The sequence below is a fragment of the Talpa europaea genome (genome assembly GCF_964194135.1).
Source record: "Talpa europaea genome assembly, chromosome: 7".
Lineage (NCBI taxonomy): Eukaryota > Metazoa > Chordata > Mammalia > Eulipotyphla > Talpidae > Talpa > Talpa europaea.
Window position 1 is genome coordinate 3733742 of NC_140074.1, and position 26486 is coordinate 3760227.

At 50.5% G+C, this 26486-nt stretch overlaps 1 protein-coding gene across 13 annotated transcripts in view; it reads left to right on the forward strand.

Annotated features, from left to right (window-relative positions):
* The window catches only part of FNBP1 (formin binding protein 1), a gene marked incomplete at its 5' end in the record, with an annotated part of 58664 nt that overhangs the window by 23836 nt on the left and 8342 nt on the right, over positions 1 to 26486 (forward strand). For 2 of the 13 annotated variants that reach the window (XM_084238964.1, XM_084238959.1), the window contains 7 exons: positions 10135 to 10263; positions 11110 to 11256; positions 15330 to 15527; positions 16551 to 16646; positions 19888 to 19971; positions 22294 to 22308; positions 25294 to 25403. In XM_084238964.1, the coding sequence (XP_084095090.1) occupies positions 10135 to 10263; positions 11110 to 11256; positions 15330 to 15527; positions 16551 to 16646; positions 19888 to 19971; positions 22294 to 22308; positions 25294 to 25403 (779 nt within the window). Of the gene's footprint in view, positions 1 to 10134; positions 10264 to 11109; positions 11257 to 15329; positions 15561 to 16463; positions 16647 to 19887; positions 19972 to 22293; positions 22309 to 25249; positions 25404 to 26486 lie in introns of all 13 variants that reach the window. The other 11 variants (XM_084238968.1, XM_084238970.1, XM_084238960.1 and 8 more) reach the window with 8 other exon arrangements.

A 26486-nucleotide genomic window follows, 5' to 3' on the forward strand; every position in this document is an offset into this window, starting at 1 on the left:
GGCTTCTGGGGGGCTCGGTTTTATAGACAGTTGTCTCAAATGGGTGTCTTTATTCAGAGTCCTCACCCTTCCGGACGGTGACCAGCCAGAACGGTTCTCGACCACGCGAGAGCTTTCCTCATTTGGCTTCGTTATGAGTTTTATTATATAATCTGATTTGAGGAAATGTTTGAAAAATTAAATTAAAATCCTGACCTGGACCACTTAGCATGGCCTATCAGTTTCTTAGTGGGGCTGCCGTGCACTTGGGGTAATGTTTCTAGAAGCTTTGAACATCATTAGCTTGTAAGTTCTCTGTAGTTGGTGAATCATGTAGCAGACCAGGAAATTCTGAGTCATTTAGGAACAAGACAGAATTCTAAGAGGGGTGAGATATACCCTCACCTAGGTAGCGAGCACATAAAATATACTCCTCATGCATTCCAGCACAGAATAGAATATTTGAAAAAGGAAATGGTAGTAAGAAATCCACGCCAGTTTTAAGCAAGAGCGAAGGAATTAACTGCAGGCTTCTCAGCTGGATCGACAGCTGGATGAAGCCCTGCAAGGGAGTCGGTGTCACTGGCTCCGGTGCAGGCCGAGCCGCTGGTTCTGTTCTGGCTGAAGCCAGCTGAGGAGCAGCCTGTGAGATTTTTTACCATTTGGGGAAACAGCCTAGCAAGACGGCTCCCTCAGTCATTGTACGTATAAGGAGTTGTGTGCAGCCCGCCCCCCACCGCTTTGGAGCCGTGGGTCGACATCTTTATAGAACCTGTTAATATCTTGAATGCTTTCCCAAATCTGTTTTATGTAAAATGTCCGATGGTTATCTAAAGGAATTGTTCACTGTAATAATTTAGAGGTCATTTTCTTTTTTTAAGAGGAAGTGGTTCATAAGAGTACAGGAAATACATTTTGCAATGTCAGCTTGGTTTTTTTGGTTTTCAATGCATTTTATTTATAACGAGAAAAACACGAAGAATGAGAGAGAATGTAAGAAGTAGATTTGTTCCTGTAACTGTTCGTTCAAGCGGGTCAATGTTCACATCGAAGCTCCTAGAAAGGCCATGTTTGTCCTTCTCTTGTTTATATCAGCCCCGAAAGCAGCTTGTCTGCGGCGTCTTTTGCAACTCTGCCTCTGAGTGTGGCTGGACTCAACGAACAGCCCGAGTCATTCTAGTTCATTTGATTCTTAATATTTCTCCTGAGTAATAATGGATGTTTTCTTCTTTCGATGCTGCACAACGGAAATCAAATTTAATGGCAATTTCCCCCAATTATTAGCTGTGGAATAAATGTGTTTCGAAATTAACATAACGTATCATTTCCACAAATGTCATAAATGACTTTGTGGAATGAGGGTTTTTAAGGCTGTGATACTTGATATTTCTTTTACTATTAAAATGAATTTCTGGTAGGGGCTTTGAAACCTAAAAATATTTACAGTGACTCAGTGTCTCATCGTCTTAAAGCTGAATTCAACTCCAAGGCTGCGTTCATCTGCAGTTAGTAGTGTCCTCACGTGGATCATCTTCATTTTCACCTATTAGTTTTAGGAGTAAGTGGCTTTGACACTAAAAGTGGAGGTTGATTAAATAAACATCTGAAAGAAACAGGAGAATCAAGATGTCAGAATCTCAGAGAATCAGGTGTTGGGGTCGAGGGTGCCTCCAGAGGAGTTTAATACTACACAGACTAGGCCTTGGCAAGGTCAGGATCCCAGGAGGCTTATTCCATTCATTAAAATGTGGCCACCAGGCTGTCTTGGCTGCGCTTTAGCTCCCCTGAAAGCCGTCGTTAAGAAACATGCAAGGTGACAAGAGAGCGCAGTAAGATGGCAGATTGCTCTCATCCCCTACATCTGAAAATAAAAATGAAGACAATATTATATAAGCATCGTAACACGGACGTAAAGTTAGAAGAGTTAAATTAAAATGATACTGCCTTATTTGTGTGTGTGTGGAGGTTCCAACACTTGGCATTACCATGTGCCCCTCAACTGTAGAGACTTTCACATGGTAACTCGTTTAATAAAGTACTTTCATTCTCCCTGCTAGCCAGTGGCCCAGCTTAGCCAGGGCATAGTCTTCATCTTGACATATTACACAGAAGTGAGTTGATGGCATATCATGAAGACATTTCCTTCATCTCTAAACCTATTTCCTTTTTTTAAAAAGATTTATCTATGCATACAAGAACTGGGGTATAGGCCAGAAGTGTGGGGGGTGAGAGGATTCATCAGAGACAGAGTAAGGAACAGAACAGGCAGTTCTACTGAAATACACTGCTGAGGGGAGCAGCGGGCGAGTCAGGAGAGGTCTGCTGCGCCGTGTGGGTTGCTCCCTGGCCAGGGATTGAACTCATGCTGCAGTGGCTGCGGACAGCTTCATAAGTTGTGGCTTTACCCCTTGCACCACCAGGAAGGCCCTTCCCTTTTTTTTTTTTTTTTTTTGCAAAGAAGAACTGGGGTGCAGGGCAGAGGTTTGAGGGTGAGAGAATTCACCAGAGACAGTAGGGAGTGGAACAGACAGATCTACTGAAATACACTGCTGAGGGGAGCAGCAAGGGGACAGGAGAGGTCTACTGTGCTGTGTGGGTAGCTCCCTGGCTGGGGATCGAACTCAGGTCACAGTGGTGATAGTGTTGAGACTCAACCCCTAGGCCCCCAGGGAGGCCCATCTGAACCTATTTCCTATTCTATAAAATATCAACTCATGCCTTAAGGGCTGGGGGTGTGGAGTCCTGGTGCTAGCTGCATGTCAAGTGGTCTGTTTTTGTTGCAGTGAATTGGTTGACAGTTTTTATCATCTGTATTTTGCATGTTTGTGTGTTTCTCTTTGAATTACTTCTGGCTCCTCCTTCCCCTTCCACCTACTGCTTGTAGGTTGGGTATATTTTGTTTTAAAATTGGGTGTATTTGGACTATTCTGGACATCCTAGACCTCGTGACATTCCACAAGGAAATCCTCTGAGCAGATGGTGTCTGCGTCACTAAGATCGTAACAGAGGCCTTTCAGGAGGCCCCTGGTCAGCCAGAATGATGAGATGGGGAGTCAAGGAATGCTCGAGTCAACTGGAGGATAGGATAGGGCGTCGTATGTTTCCTGCTGGCTTGCACCCCGAAGGTGATCGGAGCAGTCACACTTAAAAGCTGATTAACGAGCTACATCATAAACGAGCTCACCTGGATGCTGTGTCTGAAAAGGTACTATGCAGATTCCCAGTTGTTGGGATGGGCCCGAAGGGAAACTTGGAACTTGGGTAGGAAAGAGGGTAACATTGAAAAGATGGGGTGAAGTGTCAGCAACTGAGACGGAGGGGTGTCATCCAGGTTATGTGACCTCCCCAAGAGCCAGGGGAGCTGAGTGGCACGGGCTGGAGGGGTGACGAGAACAGATGGTGAAGGACATGAAAAGCCGGAAGACAGACTGTGATCCCGGCCAAACGCTGTTGGACCCGCTTAACTCACGTACACTGGAAAATTGTTGAATATTGTTCAAAGGAGTTTTAATTGTGTGCACAGTTCTTTTATTCCTTTGGCGTTAAAAAAGGTAAGGCCATAAGATGTTAAATTATGTTAGCCTGAGGTGGCCCTCTGGATGCGGTGCAGCCTAGACAGGAACAGCTTCTGTGCCCCGGTCTGCCACCCCACATGACCACTCCTGGTGGTCCTTCCTGCTGGCCCCTGCTCTGCCCGTAGAACCAGACAGGCGAGAGTGGGTTGGGGGCAAATTGACAAATAGCAATTGACATGAAGCTTCAGTATTGGGGACCAGTAAGGAGAGACAGGTGGACTGTGTGGGATGAAGAGACACAGGAAGGCCATTTCTTCCCACTGCCCTTAGGGCCTCAGCCTTGTGATCCAGAGCCCAGTGTGGCTGCCTCTTGCAGAGCTTCTTTCTGAGCTAAACTTCCTCCTTCCTGGGTGATAGGTTGTTTTACTTTTTTTCCACGAGGATTTATGAGGAGCACTTTCTCTTTCTTTTTTAGTCAGAAATGTCTTTCTCGTGTCCTCATTCTAAAGTGATAGTTTAGCTCTGTATAGAAGTCTAAGCTGATAATTATTTTCTCTAGACATTTTGAATCTACCACTCCATCGTCTATCATTGATTTTTTATATTTTTAGAAGTTTCAGTTGGCTAAGCTATGCATCTTTCTAATGTCATTATTTTCTTGTGGTTCCTAGGACATCTTTTATTTCTTTAATCATTTGAGATGTTCTTGTTAATGTATACATTTTTCAAAATTGAGAAGACATTTTCTTAAAACTGTTTAGCAAGTGAAAGGCCTATTTGGGATTGAGCTGCTGGTCTGATTTGTTATCTCTCTGTCTTCCTCCTTCCATTTGAGGGACCGTCCACCACTACAGTAGCCTACGATACTGGGGCTAGAAGTTGTAAGACAGTGTTGTTTTTTTTTTTAAATCAGGAAATTGCTGGAATATTTTAAGCATATTTCTCTGGTTAACTTATTTTGAAGTTTTTCTCTGTTTTGTATTTTAGCTGCCCTCATAATTTATCAAAGACAGACTCATTGTTTTGGCAAGTCCCGGCCTGGAAGTCTCCAACAAAAACTTACAGCACTCTGAATAGGAATTTTTAAATGCATTCTTAGTCTTGAACTTGAAAATGTACTCTAGATGCAATAGTTCGCTGGGAAATTTCAACAATGCCGTTTATCATACACAGCTTCACTCAGTCTGAGAGCTTTTTCAACTCTTCCTTTGTCAGTATTGCTTTCTGCATGATCCTTTTGGGGCTTTTTTTTCCTCTTGGACCCCAAAGGCAAATTTTTCCAAACTTTCACCAGTTCTTTGCTAAAAGTCAGCCACTTGTCCTAATCTTTTGGCAAAAATAAAATATTCCTTAATCCCTCTTTTTTAGAAGGGATCATTACTCATGTTTATAATTTTTATTGTAATGGGATTATACTGTAAATGCTATTGTTAAAACTTAAAAAATTATGTAGAGCTTTCACTCTATCATTAAATATTCATTTATTATTTTTTTATTGGCTACACATTAGTCCATCAAGGTCAGAACATATATTTAACCAATCACATGACTAGGTTTTTGTTTCAAGTTATTAGCTAATAGAAGCAATACTAAGATGGCTATTTTTTTTGAACACTTAAGATTATTTTATTAAGATAAATTCCCACAAGTAGATCACTGACTACAGTGAAGGCAGATTTATTCCTAATCATTGATATATCCCAGAAAAATCGAATATGCCAATTAGAGTTTTTAGCACCTGCTGAAAACCCGATCTCAACAAACACCTAGAAAATCAGTCACAACACTCAGGGGCCTCCCTCCCTCATATAATACACGTTCCTGACATGCATGTGTCCTTGGCAGGCCACTGGCCTAGCATGTTCAAAAGGTGGGTTCCGGAGGCCAGAGCTCCGTGGGGACTTGGAGACCCCCACAGCTGGCCAGCTATGGATGGGGGGACTCTTGTCCCATGGCAGTTATCTGGTACTGTCCTTCCAGTTGTGCTTCTGGAACTTCCCGGGGGGTTGCCCTGGGGCAGCTCTTCTTCCCTCCGTGTTTCCTCAGGCCCCCCCTTGACCCCACAACGAACCCCAAGTCACCGTGAACAGTGATTGTCAGTGCGTGGCACTGCAGGGCCTTTTACTTTCTAAACCATAGAGTTGGATACATTTTGTTTACAGCAAGCACATTTTTTGGAATTGGGTGGAAAAAAAGAACTAAAGAGGAAGAGAGGCCGGTTAACCTGGTTGTTAGATTTGTAAGTGTAGTTTAGCCTGCTCCCCAAGGTTCAGAGGTCGGGCTGATGGGTGACAGAGAGCTGATGGGTCATGGGGAGCTGATGGGTGATGGAGAGCTGATGGGTGTCAGAGAGCCGGCCCAGCTGGGTTCCTGCCCCTCCCTCGCAGGCCCCACACCCCTGCTGCCTTCCAGACATGACGTACCCCTGGTGGCTGGTTACTGGACAAAGGTGATGGAGATCCTAGCTGCAGAAATGGTTGCAAATCCAGTGTCCATTAACCTTCCTTTCCACATACCGAATATGCAATCGGGTTCTTCCTAGATTGTGAGCCAACCCAGAAGATCCAGAGAACAGTCTCAGTAGGTGGAGCTGCAGCCATAAAGCTGAGTCGCTGTGCCCTCCCCAGTGCTAGGTCTAAGGAGCCTGTCTAAGTGTCATCTTACACGCTCTTAACCCGGGAAAAGAGCGACTTGCAAAAAGTTCTGCAATGAGCAGCTTATTAAGCAACAGCAGTGGGTGCCATCCTGAGGCGGCGAGGTCACGGTCAAAGAAACAGAATGAGGCCCAGGATTTATCTACCATAGGTTCTTCATTTTGTTAGAAGGGCTTCTAAGCAGCCCTGAAAAATGATGAGCAAGCAGGTCAGCAATTCTCCTGCCCCCACCCCGGGCCCGTGCCCTCCGCAGTGTTCGCGCCTCCTTGACATTCGAAACAGAAAGGAAAGATAATATTGAACTAAACAAGAAGTGGCCACACATTTGGTCAAGCTAATGATCTGGGTTTAACTAACTGGATTAGTCCTCTGGTCTTTAACAAACCATGAGGATTCGGAAAGACTTGGGCTGCAATTCTGTTTCTTATTGTTTTTTTTTGTTTGTTTGTTTTTTAGAAGCTGCAACCCAACCTTCTAGGGGCACAGCTTTGCTTCCATAAGCTGTTGAGGTGTCACGTGGGCAGCACGTACTTAGGCCTGTTTGGATTTATTTGGGGAGATCCCCAAGGGTTTATCCAGGAAATTCTAAAGTTAAAATTCAGTCTTTCTGGTTGACTGTGAATGTGGTCGAGGTCTTATTGGACCATGTCTGTGACTTACAGCCTGGGGTGGTTGTGGTCATCCTGGACTTTTTTAGACTATTATCTCTAAATTCTGAGACTCTGAGTCATTTAAACATTAAAAGAACCCAAATCCTCTGAACTTCTCACTGCCCGACTCTAACGTTGCTCTTAGAGGCGGTGCCTTTTATTCTTAGACTGGGAACTTTAATTTGATTAAAAACAAAATCAATCGCTTATGGCCTGACTTGGAAAGGAAATTGTACCTCTTTAAGATAACTGTTGCTATTTTTAGACTGACTTGAAAAGAGCTGCAAAGTCCTGATGCTTATGTTTGAGCCTCGGTGGGCCCTGGACTTAGGAGAGGACTCTAGAATACCTGGTTTCTCGCTGATGCTTCCAGATGAGCTTTTGAAAGTACTTGCAAGATATCTTTAAAAATACATGTGTAATAATGAATAACTGACTCAACTCTGGTTTTTTAGAAAGACTCTAAATGAAATAAACATAAACACAAAATAGATTTTCCATAGTAAAACTTGATTGGGATGATGGCACATTCCTGGGCCTGGGATTCAAGCGTGGATGTTAATTCAAAGCAGCTGGATGCTGGGAGGGAGACTCAGGCTGTCCTGGCTTCCGGCGTCGCCTCCCTCATGGGATCTGACCTCGGGGACAGGCCACTGCTTGTCTGTGTTTCAAGCTCAGATATGTAGGCGTCTGCCGCGTTGGCCTTCAAGCAGAACTCCCGGAGAGGCTGCTGGGGCCTTCTGCAGACCCGTGCCCCTGAAGGGTGACGTGTGATTGTTTTCTTCTGCTCGGCTCATTTCCAGGCTGGGTTTTACCCACGTTCCCCTTCATTTCAGCTTCTTGCAGTTGACACCTCCCGGCGCCTGTGATGGTTCAGGGTCTGCAGGTAAACCGTGTCAGGGTGTCATGAAACGCTGAGGCATGATATGCTCCGTGAAAGTGCTTGTGTAGCAAAGGAGGCCGTTGCTGGGGATTCTGGCAAACTGGGAGTGAGGTGCAATCAGGTGGGTGTGTCCACTGTCAATTTGGGCAGATGGATAAAGAGAACCTTAGAGTCTTAGAGCCCTTGGTGGACTTTTTACAGACTTTTAGTGCTCCCAGGGAACCAGGTGCACAGGCAGGGAGGCCGGCATGCAAGGAGTCAGGTGGCGGGTGGGAGGGGGTTGCCCAGGAAGCATCTGAGCTCCCTAGGCCCCCACGAATCTTTGCACTTTCTCTGGCCTTTCCCTGGCATTCTCAGTCTTGTGGTCTCACCCCAGAGCGGTCCTCCTCACTGGACTGCCGCTGCCTGCATCCCTCTCGCAGCCCGCGCTCACACCCCTCAGCCCTGGGCATCCACGCCAGCCGTGGCGGGGTGCAGCAAAGCCTGAGTTTTTACTTATCCTGTAAGGAGGAAAAGGGTGTCAGTCACTTCCAGCCCCGTGGAGCTGGGTGCTGGGGCGCAGCTCACCTCCTGCTCTGATAAAGTGTCCATGAGTGGGGGGACTCACTGTTGAGCTCTTATCTGCTCGTGTGTGTGCATTCGTGTGTGCTTGCACACGCACAGACACACATACATAGTGACACTCTGACCTGTCTCAGAACTTGAGCTATTTTAAAAATCCACCAACATCGACTCATTTCTCCAACATAAATAAGGGAACTCGCCGCCCGGTACTTGTTCCTCCTCTTCTCGGGAGCCGAAGCCCGCTTTCCCTTGGATTTTTATCGGCCTGTCTCTGAGCACGGTCTGTGATAAAATACAGAACATCTTAGAAATCGAGGTCTAGCTGGGAATGTCCTTGTTTGTGTTGTTTTATGCCACGCACGCTCCACCTGCGGTGGCTGGAGGAGGGGAGGGGCTCGGTGTCGTGGGCACAGATGGAGCGCAGGTGGGTGGCAGCTGCGTGCCATGGAGCAGGGTGGCTGTCGGGCAGGGCCTGGGGATTTTGAGGGTGGCTGGGACTTCACCTTTTGGGGACTAGATTAACACTCACCAGTGAACACAGCAGAAGCGGAAACCAGAGCATATGGTCGGGGAGGGAGCTGCCAGGCGCCCCGAAGGGGAAGATCACTGAAGGAGAGCCGTGGGTAGAATGAACTCGCGGCACCTACAGGCCTATGAGACCAAACCCTGGGTGTGACAGCCGCACACGTCGACGCTGTCGCCTCATGTGGGAAGTGTTTATGCGTGAATGGGGAAGAAGATAGAGGAAGCCGCCCCACGCCCTGCCTGGTGCCTTCAGCACGCAGCGGGGCCCGGCGGGTCGAGGAAGTGAAAGCCAGGTGACGCCTCCCCAGAGGCAGGAAGCCAGCGAGGCTCAGAGATGCTGGGCCGGCCGCACCAGGGGCCAGGGCGCCCCCCACCCTGGGTCCACATTTGGCCGTTTGTGTCTTTGTGGTTTAACGCAACACAAACAAGTGAACAAGCAAAAAGTTGCCTTGGTTATATTGGAACAAAGCCCTTTTCCTGTTGTTTTTGGCTCCGTTCGTATGTTTGCCAAGTCACCCACAGGACGAGCCATCTCGTCATCTGGCAGGGGGTAGCTGTGCCAGGTGGGCCTCAGGTGGCGTTGAGATGCCTGAGGTGTTTTCATCTGAAGTGCCAGATGAATGGAAGGTGGGGCGGCCCTGGGGACACTCCCCAGTTTGTGGACGACTTCAGAGTTTACAGATATTTTTGCTTTTTGTTTCTTTCTTTTGGGTGTGGGATTAACCAAAATATGAATTAGAACAAATACATGAACTTTATGATTGCGTATTTAGGAGGAAGGCATGGCAACAAACCACAAAGCAACACTTACACACCATCCAAACCACAAAGAAGGCTCTGTGCTTGCTGCTGCTTCAAGGTGTACAGCGAAAAGTAAACGTAGTGGAAAATTCTAGAACACTCCCTTAGATCAGTGGTCCATATGCCTTGTTAGTTCAGGGACCCCATGGAGAACTGGTGAAAAATATTTGCAAATTCTCCCACATGTCTATAATGTACATTATAATACATAACACACACACACACACACACACACACACGAGTAGTGGTTGCGCAGGGGCCTTCCAAGTAACAAGTATGTGAATGGGGCCAAAGGCAGACAATAGAGAACGGTGGCTCTTGTGAGAAACTACGAAACAATGCCAGCCTAAGACAATAGAGAATGGTGTGGACTGTGACAAATGGGGATGCACATCCTTACTTAAGAGAAAATGAAAATTCTATGTGATTTTTTTAAAAGTAGCACCTGCGCTGTACACCTTGTTTCAGGGTGATCTGGCCCCTAGCCCCGTTCAGCTTACAGTCCTAGAGTTTTATCACGTGTGAACACAAGGGCATCCTCTCTTTTTTATTTTTGTCCAAAGGCACGACAGCAAGCTCAGCTCCGTCACCAGATGGCAGAGGACAGCAAAGCCGATTACTCGTCCATTCTTCAGAAATTCAACCATGAGCAGCACGAATATTACTACACGCACATTCCCAGCATCTTCCAGGTAAGGGAGGCGCCGCTGCTTCAGAAGCACGTTGCTGGGGAATCGTGGCTCGTGGACCTCGAGTCTACTCCTATAATCCTAAGTTTCCTCTGAGAGGATTTTCTAAAGCACCCGGATCAAGCACCTCCTCACTATAAGCTGAAATATGGCATAACCTCAAGCTGAGTCAGTCGCCTCTGCAGTGCTCAGGCCTGGCACCCACCACCAGGCTCTCCAGCCTCAGGACCCGCTCTCAGGTGGACATTCTGGCTCAAGGGTCCACTTTGCTTTCCAAAATGCCAAGTTAACGTTAGGCTCCGAGCAGCGGTCCCACAGCAGCATTCCCAGGGTTTGAAAAATGAGTTTTTTCCCCCTCTGGATAGTTTTCCTTTTGACTGCTTTATGCTGTCAAGAATGAAATCAGAAAAAAATACATAGGTGTGTTCTCCCACTCGAGGAATCGCTTAGAAATTCAACTTCATTTATAGAAAAATAATAAATATTTGCCCCTTGGCGTCTACGCCTGCTGCCAAGGAGAACCTCCACCTGTGAAGGGGCACACAGGCCGTGTCAGCCCTTGTTGGGCTGAGGTGGTTGCCTGAGGACTAAGCGTTTGGTGAAGGTGAACTGGCAGATTGAAGAGGGAGAACGTTCGTGGGCACAGGGGGTGGTGGGAGGTGCACATCTGGGCCCCCTAACGACCCCTGAAAAGTGTAAAGCTGGCTAAAGTGGCAGTACAAAAGACATGCAGATTTGCCGCCTCTGCCTGCTGTGAGGCCTGCCTTCTGCCTGACCCTCCTCTAGGGGTAACCGAGCTGTGGAGACACAGCTCCCTGAACTAAATACATGCAAACTCGAACCCTGCAGAAAATACAAGAGATGGAGGAGCGGAGGATCGTGCGGATCGGAGAGTCCATGAAGACGTATGCCGAGGTCGACCGGCAGGTGACCCCGATCCTGGGGAAGTGCTTGGACGGCATCGTCAAGGCCGCTGAGTCGATTGACCAGAAAAACGTAAGCGTCGCCTGTTGGCTCTTGACGCCCGAGCCTGGAGTTCTCCAGGGCGGCCTCATGCCATCGTCTGGCTGTGCGTAGGGCCACGAGCACTAAGTTAGTGTTTTAGCTCGGCGCTGGGTGTTTCCATTCAGCTCCCAGCTCCTCTGGCAGGGATCGCACGCGAGTGACGCACAAAACTGGACGTTCTCGTGTCCATTGGCCAAGGGGCTTCTCAGACGGGACCCGGTTCCTCAGGGCACTGTCAGCCTTGGGGCCAGGCGAGCCTTGACCTCGGGGCCTGAGGGTGGTGGAGAGGCACCTGCCCCCTGGGGGCCCCCTGGTCCCAAATGTCCCTTGGGAGCAGAGTAGGCTGCTGCTGTGGGGCCGGGACCATCCCCCTGGGTTCCCATCCTGGAAGCCTGTTTCTCTGACAGAGTTCATGGACTCCCGGCTTAGGCTTTTTGTCTGACACACACATATTAATCTGCAAAACTGAATGTGAGGAGAGGCCTTTCCAGAGGGCAATAGTAACAGTGAGGTTTACAGTCAAGCTTCAAAGGGGGGCCTCCCTATGTGGCGCCTCCCCACCCCCAAGGCTCCTTTCAGCGTCAGTGACTCTGGCCTTGGCTGCAATCTTGGAAGCCCGATTTTAGTCCCTTAGGTGAGCAGCCCAGAATTTTCATTTTCCTTAAAATCTCACTTTCAAAAAGATTCTGTCTGAATGACGGTTTCCCTTTACCGTTTGCTCTGGGGCGGCGTGAGCCCTGGATCTGTCGGCTGAGCCTCCCTTGGTGGCGCCTCCTTTTCCTCTGTGTCACAGGTGGCTGCTGTTCACCCGCGACGCTGTGTTGCACGTCAGAGGGGCTGTTCTGCTTCCGCGTCTTAGGGGCTGGGGCAGCTTGGCGCCCACCTGGCCACCCTCCTCCTGCTCCTTCACTAGATTCTCGGAAAATTGCTGCTCTGTCCCTCCCGCTGGCTTCGGCTCCTCCACTTGGTCCTTTCCCGCGGACCTTTGGGGGCACCCCACGGCTGAGCTCTTTCCTCGTGTCTGCGCACCGCAGAGCATTCAGCCTCTCTCTGTCCTGCGCATCCCTCACCCTCCCGCCTGCTGTCTCCCCGCTCACGGCGGGCCGAGTGTCCCGTCCACGCGGACCGGAGATGTCCCTCCAGCTCAGCACATCCGAAATGGAGCTCCCGCCCCTCCTGCCAGGGTGTCTTCACTGTCCCCGGCACAGCGTTCCCGCTCAGATCTCAGAGTCTCCCTGGAACCTCCCTTTCCCCCCATGTCTGCATCAGCTTATCAGCCAGCCCTGCGGGCTTCAGCTTCGGAAGCCAATCAGAACCGACCATTTCTCACACCATATTGGTTTTCTTTGAAAACGCCAAACAACCTTGCCTGGAAGAGCCCCCCACGGCACCGGCCTGGGGCCTTCCTCACCTCCTTCCCGAATGAAAGAATATTCCGTTTTGCTCTCTTCTTCGAGAATCCCAGCTCGGCTTTCTGAGTCTGGTCAGCTCCTCCTTCTTTGCTTCCTGTCCTCTTCCCAAACTTCCTCGCTATGTGTTGAACGTTTTTCCAGTGTCTTTGCCATTGCAGAATCGGTTCTTGGCAAAGGTAATTACGAGCTTGCTGCCTTGGTCGTAGGTGTTTTATTGCAGTTTTCATGTCATGGTATCTGTTTTATTCCTGCCTGGTTGTGGCTGTTTCGTCCCACGGATTTCACGTGGAGGAAGCGGAGTGTGTGTTTATCCCCTTGTTGGTGAGTGGTCCCTGGACACTCATTTGGTTCAGTCCCTGTCGATCGTCCTCCCAGAGCCACCGGAGAGAGTCGTCCGCCCAGAGAGGCCACGCCTGGCCGTGCCCCAGCGCCCTGCTCTCCCCTTAGGCCCACCCTGTCCTTTTTATTGCTTGCCCCTGCATAAGCTTTCCTGCACCGCCAGGTAGGCCCTGCTCTGGAGCGACGGCAAAGTCAAGGAGCACATTCCTCAGAGCAGCAGAACATGAGCACACTGGGAAAAAATCAAGTAGGACGGTGGGGCACGAAGTGCCAGCGAAGCCTGGAGGGGCGATTTACCGTCACTCTGTGAGATAGGGTGAAGCCCCTGCTCCCGCACCCTCTCCCCAGCCAGCCGGACGCCCCTCGCCACTGCCTGCAGTTTTCAAGCTGCACGGCCACTTAAACGCCAGACTGGTCTGTTTCTATGAGGCGTCTGAGCTCACATCCGCTGTCCCCGAGAGCAGGCGGCTGCCTGGTGGCCAGGAACCGCCTCGTGGGCCTCGTCTGTGCAGCAGCCGAGTGTCTCCCATGAAGCTGACCTTTCCCATGTGAACCATGTCTCCAGGCTGAGGGTCCAATAGGACCCAGCTCCTCCCAGTTCACAGCCTTGACATGAGACCTGGAAGCCCCTCTGGGACCCTGAACCCCAGGCCATGCAGAAGGGCCCATGCCGCCCCTAAGACTCCTCCATCGTGGGGACCCTGGAGGTTCCAGCTTAAACAGGGCCCCCCCCCCACTGCTGTTCAGGAGGCTGGAGAGTGAAGCCTTTACCTGGGTGCTCACGTACCCCACTTAAAGTCGGGGTTCTTACCAAGAAGGAAGGGTGATGGAGTATTGGGAGGACTGGAGACTGTGGCAAAATGCACATTAAGTGATAGCAGATGAAAATGTGGGCTCCCGGGCCTCCCCGGTGGCGCAGCGGTTGAGTGCTGGGTTGCAAAGCTGCCCGCAGCTCTGCAGCGCCAGTTTGATCCCTGGCTGCTGGGCGAGGGTCCCACATGGCGCGCAGACCTCTCCTGCCGCCCGCTGCTCCCCTCAGCAGTGTACTTCGTCACTCTGCCTGTTCTGCTCCCCGCTGTGGCTCTGGTGGATTCTCTCACCCTCCCGTGCTTCTGACTGTGCCCAGTGCTTGTATAAATAAATAAATAAATAAATAAATCTTTAAAAAAAAAAAAAGAAAGAAAAGAAAATAAAATGTGGGCTCTTGTTAAGTGGAAAACATTCCAAATTGTTTACCCTGGTAGCTTTTGTGCATTGAGTTAGTATGTGGTTACAAATCACCTGTGTTTTTATATACCAGTCTGTCTGTCACCCATCTATCTTCTGTATCTATCTATCCATCATCTGTCCATCCATCCATCCACCCATCTGTCCGTCCACCTGACACTGGTTGTGATTCCCTTTTGTATTTGGCTCTACCACCTGACTCTGCATCCCGCCATGTTGGCCCTGGACCCCAGCAGCAGCACACCGGAGTTGCCATTCGGCCACTGCACACCAAGTTGAGGTTTTTACACAGTTTCCCCAGGCAGCATCCGGGTTCTGGGAACACAGAGGAGGGAAAGGAGCAGCGCGATTGCCTTCTCGTGGAGGGAAGGCTGAGGGCACTCACAGGAAAGCATGTAGTCACGTCACTCGAACCACAGCGAGCCAGGCACGACCGGAGACCGTCCTCTTCCCTGTGACTGGTTGCCCTGTGGCTTCCAGAGCTGCTGGCAGGAGCCAGATGATTTTTTTTAAGATTTTTTTTTAATTTATGCATACAAGAACTGGGGTGCAGGCCAGAAGTGTGGGTGGAGATGAGAGGACTCACCAGAGACAGAGTGGGGAACAGAACAGGTGGATCCACTGAAATCCACTGCTGAGGGGAGCAGCGGGGAGACAGGAGAGGTCTGCTGCGCCATGTGGGCACCTCCCTGGCCCGGGAGCGAACTCATGTTGCTCAAACTCATGCCAGAGTGGCTGGCGGTAGCTTGGTAGCGCTGAGACTTAACCCCTGCGCCACCAGGGAGGCCCAACGGAGATTTTTGTATGGCTGTACTTTTCAAGGGAGTTACATAATATTGGCCTATTTTCCGGCTTTTCACAGATTCATTCTTAATCTAATGTTTTTCTAACTAGAGAACCAGTTATGGAAAGGTTCTTCAAACCTCAACCAGACATATCATGCTTGTGTTTTACGAATTATACTTATCCTTTCTAATGATAAAAAAATCTGGGGAAAATTGTTCTAACTTAAGGTAGCTTTCTTAGAATTCTTTCAGGGTGCCAGTCACTCGTGGCCTGCATTTGAATGCACTTGTGTCATTGCAGGATTCCCAGCTGGTCATCGAGGCCTATAAGTCGGGGTTCGAGCCCCCCGGTGACATTGAATTTGAGGATTATACCCAGTCGATGAAACGCACGGTGTCCGAGAACAGCCTCTCGAATTCCAGAGGAGAAGGCAAATCGGAGCTCAAGTTCGGCGGCAAATCCAAAGGAAAGCTATGGCCGTTCATCAAAAAAAATAAGGTACTGATGGTTGAACTGCGTGAAAGGAGTTTGGTAAAGTGCAGACATTTGGACTTTATCATTTAGTCTTTTAAAAAAAGATGTTAAACGTGTAGTTTCAGAATGCAAAAAAAGTAAAACAGCTAGTGTGCTCTTTCCTTGGGAAACTATTTCTCTCCGGTGGCGGGCCTAGGCCATGGCCTCTAGTCTGATTTCCGGTGCCTACTCACCCGTCCCGTGTCACCCGCTAACGGTTACTGACCTCGGCTGCTGTGCCTCTCGCCTGTCCCCCCGACGTCCTCGACCCGTGCCCTGGACGCGGGGGAGCGGCTGTTTCCTTTGGCGTTTCTGTCACGTTTTATCCGCCTCGCTGGTTGAAATGGTCTCCCTGGCTGATAACTTGGTTTCGAATTCATGTTAACATGTGTCTCCATCCACATTTTTCCATTTTCTCTCTGTAGCCTGCCCCCCACCCCGTGCATGATGGAATTAACCCGGGCATAGAATGGGATGGAGGCAACCGTAACGCTTTAACCTCAGAATCATTTAATATTTAATTGTAGAGACTGTCCTGCTGTTTCCACAACCTTAGCGCTGAGGGCTTTCCTTTTTGGTCCCATCGAGCTCTGTCAGTTCAGGTGGTTTAGAAGTACTGACCCCTCTGGCTTACCCGGGTTTCGAGGAAGTAACGGGTAGTTTGCATGGGGAAATCTGCATGAGCTTGTGGAGTGTTTCTTGCTTTCCTGGTGCCGCCTGACCTACTAAGAGGCTTCCTCTCACCCCATCCTCATCGACCATCTCCTCCACGCTTTCTGTTGGACCATGGCCTAAATATTTAATTGTTTGTGTTTTACTTGCTTTGGATTTCAAATATTATTTGATGCTTATTTTCGTTTTGTGTCTTATTTTCTCGTCTCTGATTTTTTACTCTGTCACTGCACCATCTCTTACACACAGCTTATGTTCCTTTTAACATCCCCCCATCAGCCCCCCCCTCCTCCCCCTGCCTCTGCCTCACCCTCTGCTGTTCCCAACGGCCCCCAGTCTCCCAAGCAGCAAAAGGAACCCCTCTCCCATCGCTTCAACGAGTTCATGACCTCCAAACCCAAAATCCACTGCTTCAGGAGCCTAAAGCGTGGGGTAAGTCCTGCTGCCGAGTCCTGTCTCGTCCGCGCTGCGTCGCATGTTTGGCAAAACCTACTTTGCTTGCGAATGAACCCAGGGTGTTTCCCCTAAGATGAAACAGTCAGAGCCCGGGATTCTTGCTAGCTGGGAAGGTGACCAGCGAGGAGGAAGAGGAGGCAGGATGGGCAGAAGGAAAGAGAAGGGAGCCGGGCCCCAGTCCTTTTGTCTCTAAGACAATTTGAAAGGACTTTTCTCCATTTCCCTTGGGAACATGGAATTCATAAATATTATGCCTTGAAGTGACCCCAAAAAATCTCAGAGAGAAACTTCGATTCCATTTCTACAGCTAGTGACATAGGAGATGAGGAATTGGAAGTTGCTGTGTAGACAGGAAATATTTGCTTCATCATCACTGGCAGCGTGTGTGAGGGGGACCCTCAGCTGTGCCCGGGGCTGGAAGGGAAACGTGGCGAGTCACAGCGGTTCCCTTAGCTATGGGAGAGCGTTTGTGAGAGGTCGACACAAGATCTGCTGCCTGGAGGCTTCAGCAGCGTCTATCTGAAAGGGTGAACTAATAAGGGCCGACACTCGTGGGGGCCTGTTCTGTGCTCATTTCCTTTCTTTCGACCACCCTGGGAGGCCTGAGGACTGTTAGGATTTCCTTATTTTATTGATAAGAAAATTGAGGCTGAAAAATATGAAGTCAGGAAGCAGCAAAGCCAGGCCTGCCCCTGGCCTGCAGGCTCTGGCTGCCTCCCGCCTGGGTGATATCGGCCTTGGGTTTGCACTCAAATCCCAGCGCCCGTGCTTACGTCGCAGGCTTCTGGAATTTCTCCAGCAACCCAAAGTAGGTACCAGTCTGGCTGAGAAAAACAGGAATAGTCCTGGGCAGCTTCCTGAGAACACCTGAGCAGCCAGTTTAGACTAAACTGTCCCAAAATATTTTTCATAATGAACACAGAATACGTCAGCAGAGCCAGCCAGCGTGCAGGGTGGTGACAGGCCCCGAGGCCTCGCCTGTCTGGAGGGTGTTGTATGCCTTCAAGTGGGTGTGTTCTTGATTTCACCTTCCCCTCCCTCTGTAAGAAAGAACGTAGACACAGAATAGATAGCTCAGTTGTTAGTTTAGATAAGAAAGAACGTAGACATAGGATAGATAACTCAGTTGTTAGTTTAGATAAGGAGCAACCCCGCCCTGCCCTTCCTTTATAAGCTGTGTTCTTTGCATAAACCCTCAGAATACAGCTGGTGGAATGATCTCATTTTAAATTTACCCAGCAGTCAGGTCAAGAAGTAGAAATTTAATTTCCTAAAGGCGTCTTGAGAGCCGCTATCAGAAGGCAGAGGATGGCTGTAGAGCGGGGGGGATGGGCATGGGGCTCTTCCTAGCACCCCCACCCCACCCCTGCCAGCTTTGAAATGGTCCATCCTCTCGACTTCATTGGAGAAGGCCCCACACAGGACAGGGTGTTCTGGCTGAGCCATGAAGTGTTAGATTAACGGTAGGCAGTGAACCCTCCCCTGCCACTCCGACACCTTTACGAGCTCTCGTTTACACTCATGATAAATGTCTCTGTGCTGGCTTCTGGAAGCTCAGCGTGGAGGATGTTAACTATTCATGATTATGCCCAGCGTGTTGGTGGGTTTATTCCATTCTCGCAGCGTCACCCCCATCTGCTAATTGCAGTTTCTGCATACGTGTCTCATGGCCTCTAAGTGTAACAGGGTGGTCCCCAGGAAAGGGGGAAGTTCCAGGTTCCCTGCCCCACCCAAGGGAGGGTGGAGCTGAGCAGGAAGAGGAGAAGCTGCAGAAGAGACTGAGGAAGGAAGCAGGATGGAGCCAGGAGACCTGGAGGAGGCGCATGGAGCCTAGAGACACGTAAAGAAACTGTGCTTGTCTTTTGGTCGTGGACTGGGTGACACAGATGTGGATGAGACCCGTGGAGAGGTGACCATGGCAGCTTTTATCTTGATGTTGATTTTGCTCTTTTCCTTCCGGGCTTGTTTGGTTGTTTCTGACTCTTTTCTGTGGGTCCCCCCTGGAAGATGCTTTAGACTTGTGGCAGGCTTTGGGGCTTTGCTCTGGGCCGATCCCATTTGGATGGACTTTTACCCACGAGGGGATGGGTAACTTTGGGTGCTTCACTTAGAAACTAGACTCTTTGCCTTACCTGTATTGTTTCCTAGTCTTATTAAAGTTCCTTTTCATTAAAGTCTCCTATGTTTTGTGTTGATGCGGCGGATGGCAGAACCCACTTAGAATAGACAGGTTTGCGGGGTTTGGGCTGCCCCTCTCCCTGTCCTACAACATAAGTGTTTAGCCCAAGACCAGAGAGTGTCTGCTATCAGTAAGGGTAAGGAAAAGGAGAGAAGAGATGTAAGATCCTTTTAAACAAAGGATGTTTTGATGATAAAGACCATTTTTTTTTAACTATAATTAGCAAAATGAACCTTATTTCTTACTCCTCTAATGGAGCTCAGCAAATGACTGCTTCAATAATGTCCTAAGGGTGAAAAAGTCCCGTCACCTGTTGATGGGCACGGTCCCATTTGCTAGCCTTTTCTTCAGGAAACAGCAGTCCTGTAAAGGGGGGGGGGGAGAGAGACGAGTGCAGGAAGGAAGAGAAAGGAAATGCATCACAGAAGTAAAATGAGGAAAGTAGGAGTTTGGGGGAATGAAATGGCTCTTGAACCAGTGACAGCTGGGAGGTGCGTGGCTGGAGGCCCCACGACTGGGTTTTGTGCTATTTGCTTATATTCTACTTTTTAACTTTTAGACGATTGTGCCAAAGAGGGGAACGTATCCCGAGAGGATCACAAATCTCATTTCAATGTCTTTTAATCGATCATGTTTTGCTGATTTCAGATCCAGTTCTCACGGTTTGTCTGTGTTCTCAGAGCGTGTGGTCTAGCGCACGCATGTCTTAGCTAAACTGATTTGGTTGTTGTCAACTGATTTTTTTTGTTGTCAATCACTGACATCGGTAAGGAAATTTGGTTTCGCTGAACCTCTAAGGCCGGGTTGGCGCTCCCGGCCTCCCTAGTCCTCGCTGCGTCTACACGCGCCCGGGGAGACGAGACGGTTCTGTTCTCGTCAGAAAGAGGCCGCGGCCGCGTTCTGGAATTAATTCTATGGGAAGATATCACAGTCTGTGAGCAAAAGCTGTTGAAAATCCTTTCCGTTGTCAGCTGTTACAATCTTACGGTTCCTTTCATTTTATTTATCTCACCTTGTTCTCCTCCCGATTGTTGGCAGACTCACTCTTTCTGTTTTCACAAAGAACTCATGAAGAGGACAATAGGGAAGCCCACGTATGCTTTTGAAGCTAGGGACTATGTTGTAAGTTTCCCTGCCACGGCCAGGTCGTTCAGTCACGACACAGGCACTAACCCGCTGCCAGCGCCAAGACTGGGGACCCAGACCCTGTAGGCTCCCCCCCCCCCCCCCCGGCCACCGCAAAATGAAATTTTCAATTGAGACACCCGGACACAGGAGAGCCTGCGGGATACGCACCCGGCCACGGGCTCCTTCCTTCAGAAAATGTGCTTGGAAAACGGAACCCAGGTTTCCAGCAATAGTGAACTCCTCCAAGTGCCACTGAGCTGCACTTGGTGTCCCCAGCACCCCCATATTTCAGTGATTGTATATCACCGAGGTGTCTGAGTCTAAATCTCACCCCTAAAACGCAGCCGCGGGGCTGGCCGCGGGCAGACGACCTCGCAGGCGGCTGCCCAGGGACTCGGCCACACACCCTGTCGGTGACCCACGGCCCCAGGGAGGCTTGAACTGGGAGAAACAGAATGGATAAAGCACGAGCAAGGTCAGGGAGCGGGAAGATGCCTCCCGGGCGCCTCCCGGGCCTCCCAATGTGTTTATGTCCCCTGTCCCCTTTCTTGTACTGAGGTTAGTACCTGTGACGGCCCAATAACACATGGCCCCGCCGGCTCTGTGCCCCTCATGTGTTATTGACACGTGTGGCTCCCCGACCCCATAACTGTCGCCTGCCACTGATGGCTTTGCGGTCCCCAAGTGTGCCGCACCTGTACCTGCGCGCGAGCTCTCCCGGCAGGTGCCCAGGCGTCTCGCCCTTCATGCTGCAGCTGGCTGGCCTGACCCCTCAGGGCCGGACACCAGTCTGTGTTGGTTGGGAAGCGCCCCCGATGCTGGGATGGCGCCTCCCACCGTGACCCATCGCTGTCACCCCAGAGCCGAGAACTCGCTGTTCCCCGTTTCCACGGGGACTGGGGCTCCATCTGAGCGAGTGGTTTTCAGGATGAAGCGGGCGTCAGCCGCGCGAGTAGTCAGGACTCCGCGTCAGGGACGCCGAGGGAAGACCAGGCGTCGCTCAGGGAGGGACAGAGCAGACAGCGTGCCGAGTTCAGACTCGGTTCTCTGTGTTAGCGGCGCTGAGAAAAGCGCAAGGAGACTTGCCGAGGACAGTGCTTTGGAGGGCAGGCTTGCCAGGCTCTGCTCGCACCGTCAGTGTCGTCTCTGAGCAGCCCCGCGCCATGAAGGGGTCTGTGCGGAAGCTCGCAGGAGGGCCGAGGAGCCCCCGCTGCCCCGGACCTCCACCCACCTGCCACTCCTGGGCCCCCCAAAGTTTTGTGTTTTGCTGCTTCTTCCCTTAAAACTCTTCTTCCCTCCTTGGGACATTTTCTTTACAAGCTTACTGCCCCTTCACAAAGAGGCGCCGACTGAGTTAACCTGTAGGGGAAGATTTTATTTAACTGTGGTGAAGGATTTTGAACACCCTCTCCTCATGGCAGCGCTCTGTCCCCTACATTTTTTGGACCCTATTACCAGCACCTGCACTATCGATGGCCGCCAGCCAAGGAAACGCACACTGTCCCCTCAAAACCCCGCTACACAGCCGTCGGTCTCACCTGCTAGTTTGAAGAACCAGATGTTTCCCTTTGTTCCCCACTTGGCGCCGCCTTGTCATCAGTTTTGGGTCCACCTGATTGCTAGATGCACGCTCCTCTCCAGCCCCCACAGGGTGCAGGGCCCTGCTCATTATTAGCCAAAAAGCCGCAGCAAGGAACACCCCGTGCGCTCCTTGACGGCGATCATCTCCTACAGTAACTTTCAGAGCAGCCACTCCTGGGAACTCCCCACACTGTGCCCCCCGGGGAGGCTCAGAATAGAGCCTCCACTTCCATCCTGGTCGCCCACACACCCCTTTGCCAGTTTGTCTTCACATTTAGGAAATGCCAAAGTTCGAATAGATTCGATTTTTTCAGCTAAAAGGATTGCTTGTACGTCGTGGAAGTAATTGCCTTTCAGACTCTTTTAGGCTGCCCAGAACATTCCAGGAGAAATGCAGTGACCAAAAGCCGGCAGGATTCCTTGTCTTTTATAATCATTATCTGTCACGACTGCAAAGTCGTGTTAGTTCAGTGCTTCTAGGCTGATGTAGCTGACCCAGAACTGCAAACCAGGGCCCCCCGCCATTTGAATGTTTGCTCTGGCAACATGGCAGCTAAAGAGGGGTTCGGTAGGGTCCAGCCCCCCGTGTGAGCTTCCGCACAGACCCGCTACCGCCATTTCGCGAGCGGCAGGTGAACGTCTGTGTTATGTTATAGCGGGGACTGCGAGTCGCTGCTCTTCTGATGTGTTTCTGTTTCTCTCCCCTTCTCTCCTCCCCTGGCATTTTACACGAAGCTTTCTCTCAAGCTGGTAAGCACAACTCCCCCTGCATGTCCCGGGCCTGCGGAGGCCTCTGGTGTGTGTTTGTGGGTGCTGTGTGTGGTGTGTCTCTGAGCTCCCTGGACTTGCCTGCCTCTTCGCTGCTTTCATGGGTGTTTCTTCATCTGCCCTCTGGGGTGCAAAGGTCCCGAATCTCAGAGGTGATCTTAATGTTCCTCAAGAGCTAAGAAAATTAACTCTTAACCCATGCTTTGGTTTTCTTTCATTACGGGAGCCTTAAGAGGATGATACGCTTTATTTAAATATGATCCTAAATATGAAATATCGGGGCCTGCATTTTGAATAAAGGTAAATTGAATAATTGGGAGCTGCTCCTTCCCAGGAGTCTAAAGGGTGATGGAAATCCCTGGGGGGCTTGCCAGAAGGATGCCAGCCTCAAATCAGGCGAGAATCGAAACCATCCTGAAGGTGCCACTGAAACACGCAGCGCCTTGTGCCAAGCTGATTTGAGAACGCACAAGGTGATGTTAGCGAAAATAGCCTCCTAAGCCTTTCTAAAAGTATTTCCTTAGTATGTCTTAGTTTCTCCTTAATTGTCTAGCCCTAGTAAACAAACTAATCAGCATATTTATTAAAAGAAACTCTTAACCTCATAACCCGTAACTGTACTTCAAATATGCGTAAGCTACATAGTATTCTCCCACACGCCGGCTGAGAATATTCTGGAATGATCTGCAGGGGTAAACAGACAATTCAGCCGGGAGTAAGGTCAGTACCACGTGCACTGTGGGGGTGACGGGGAATATTTCAGGGAAACACTCCTCTGAGTATCGACACGTGCACATGCATCTTTTCAGCCCAACTCAGTATTTTTGGCAACTGACCCAGCCCTAGAGAATATTTTATACAGTTAAACGTTTCTTAGATGGGAGAGAAGATCCCATGAAGAGTCCTGTGAAGGGCTTCTGCCGGAAGGAAGGCCATGTGGGTGCCGCAGGGAACACTCGGGGTTCTGTCCTGAACTTTTCTGGCGGAGGTGCCAAGCAGCGTAGCATAAGACAGGCTCTCTGTTCAACATACGATCCCGGAACCGGCCCGGTACTGAATCATACCGTTGTTTTGAAGCTAATACCAAGTGTTGCACAAGATGGTTTGTAAAACCTCAAGAAGTAGCTGGTGCTGGGGGGCGGGATGGGGGGCTCGGGAGCAGGTGCTCGACTCCTGTCGGGTGTTGGACCCCGCCTGGAAGAGCAGCTCCCATCTCTGGTGTTCCCTGCTCCATACCTGGTGCCACCGGGATGGCCAGTCCCTGCACCGGGGGCCATTCCAGGAAGTCTGTTCTGACTCAAAGCTAGAAATAATCCCTTCAAGGCAAAATGAATCACAGGGCAGAGCATTGTTTAACAGAATCGAAGCATCAGCAGACAATGGGGTGAAGTGACCTTTTAAGAACTTTCCAGAAACCTTGAGTTTCTTTGGATCTAGAGGAAGCTGCTGTCCTGAGTCTCCCACAGCACGAGAAGTTGTCGGAGGCATCGTCCCTGAGATTGGTTTTGATGACGCAGAAAAACACAGGGGACCCCACCTGCTGGCCCTGACGGAGCAAAGAGAAGTCATTTATTTAGTGTTTCGTCCTCACTTGCTGTGTTGCTGGGGCCCGACCGCGCATCACAAGTACGGGGTGTTTTACGTACAGATTTCTCTGCCGCTGTTGCCACAGCGCTGCCCCTCTGGACAGGCCAGACCCCCTCCCCGCAGGGCAGCCACTCACCACGTGTGGCTATTGACATTTTAGTGAAAACCTAAATTTAAAAACTCACGCCCATGGTCCCCTGGGCACATTTGCGTGCAGGGCTGCCTTCCGTCCTAGGAAGCCCGTGGAGGGTCCTAAGTCCACTGAGCCCAAGAACAAAGGCGTGAGCTTTCGGGCGGTGACGAAAAGGAGTGTGTGGAGGAACACAGCGGAGGCTTCAAGTATCAGAACACGGTCGTTGTGGACGAGAAACCCGGCCTGGTTCACACTGCAGAGGAATTCGCTTTATTGGAAGCAGCCTCAGAACTTGGGTCACCAGCCCCGCGGGCGCTGCTTGGCACCTCGGCCTCGATTCTGGGTTGACGTTACCTGGGTCCCAGCTTTCCCAGCCGCCCCCGGCCAGCCTTGCCCTTGTTTACTGCGTTCTAAGGTGAAATCTCTCCCCTCGCTCCCTGGCTTGGCCCTGGATTTCTCTCTCCTTATGAAATCAGCCCCACCAGAGTGAAAACGTCCAGCAACCACAAGGAACCAGAACTTTCTAACAAGGAAGCAACGTCTGGAACCTGGACATTTTCAGCTTACATCACATGCACCGCTGAAAGCTAGCCCTGCCCCGAGAGGGAATCGGAGGCCACAACGGACTGAGCTGGACTGACAGCGGCCGAGGTCTCCTGCCGGGGGGAGACTGACCTAGGCCGGGTGTTCTGAGATTACCCTAAAGATACCAAAAAGGAATGACCAAGCTCTTCCGGGGGGAACACAGGGGATCCTCGGAGCAGGGGAGCTCGACTCCCATCAGTCCCTGGCCGGGGATGGGAACCCTTGGCCTCAGCCTGAGTGGAGACACAGGAAGGAATGCGCAGCCCCGGGAACAGCAGCCCACGCATTGCTGCTGTTTTAAATGGAGAAAAACTTCCTTAAGCTTCTGCGTTGCCTCAGGCACTGACGGCCTTGAGGGCTCAGTCTCCAGTGGGTGCTCCTGGGCCGATCGGGTGTTTCCTGCCCTCTCTCCTCCCTGCCTTCCCGCGGGCGCGTGGCCAGCAGAGACGGCCTGTGAAATGGCCGTGGGACTCGCTGTTTGCATGCACCGATGTTGCCTCTCAGCTGGGTGCCGTGGGAAAAGCTTTGTTTACTTGGTGGAAATGCGGCAGGCAGGCGCCTCATCCTCCTGGTGCTGGGGGACTCTCCCTGCAGGCTTTCTGTGGTATCTTTCTCCAGGAGCACCGTCAGGCTCCCTGGCTCATTTATATTTGCCTCTGCAGGGTGCGACGCCAGAGGATTTCAGCAACCTCCCCCCGGAACAGAGAAGGAAAAAGCTACAGCAGAAAGTCGATGAATTAAATAAAGAAATTCAAAAGGAGATGGACCAAAGGTAGAGTGGACCGAAATCCGGGTTCCTTCTGGGAAGACGGGGGGGTACTAAATCCGATCGTGGCCCAGTGCTGGTTGTGACTGTGTCATCGGGGGTCTGCTGGGTGATTTCAGGCCTGCCTAATACAATAGGTTTTACTTGGGGTTTGGGGAAACAAAATGCCTGTCGTGAGTGTACAGGTGAGTCCTTTTTAGGTAGCAGGGAGGAAGAGAAAAGTAGCAGGACTTCCCCATGTCCCACATCCTAGCTTTGGGCCCAGTAGGTACCTGCCTTTCTGTCTGAGTAGTAGAACTCGACCTTCCTCTGGGTTCTCACAGCTTCTTGCCTGTTATCGGGAGCGTGGTGGTGCCAGCAGGTAAAGCCCAGCACAGCGCGTTATTCACGCCACCAGCCTTTCCAGGCCGAGTTGGCTGCTCTTAAGAAGGGGCTGCACCGGCCCCCACCCCTCCTGGATTTTCTGAGCAGTTTTCTACATTTGATGCTAGAGATAGTAGGGCTGGTGTACATGGGGGGGGGGCGGGAGGCAAACATTTGTCTTTCCCATGCCAAACTGTATTACCTTGACATCACTCGGGAGACACTTGCTGGTGATCCTGATGGAAACCCTATGTCCCTCTCCTTATCGCTCCCCAGTCAGTGAACTGGTGAGTCACTGACTTGAGACTTGAACTTGGGATTTTCTAATAGAAAACCTGAGATTTTTATTATCCACCTGCAGACCGAGCGAGTGGTGGTCCTGCGTAGGATTTAGTTCTAAGGAGCCTGGGGTGAGAATCGGGCCGTGTGACAAAGGCGCAAAGCTGGTGAGACAGTCCAGCTTACAGACATGCGAAAGGGAAGTTCTTTATTCCTTTACCTCTGCCAGAGTAACTCCTGGAAGCTGCTCTATAAACACTGCTGCGACTTATAAAAAAGAGGAGCACCTGTTATTAACTTTGTTCTCATTTGGGCTTAGAAATACACTTCACGAGGTCGTACTTCCCAAATCACGCAGCTCTGTGGATTCAGTTGGAATCTAAGACAAAGAACGGTCGTCACTATTAGTTGCAGGAGGCACTGATGAGCCCCAGGCCGGCCAGCTCC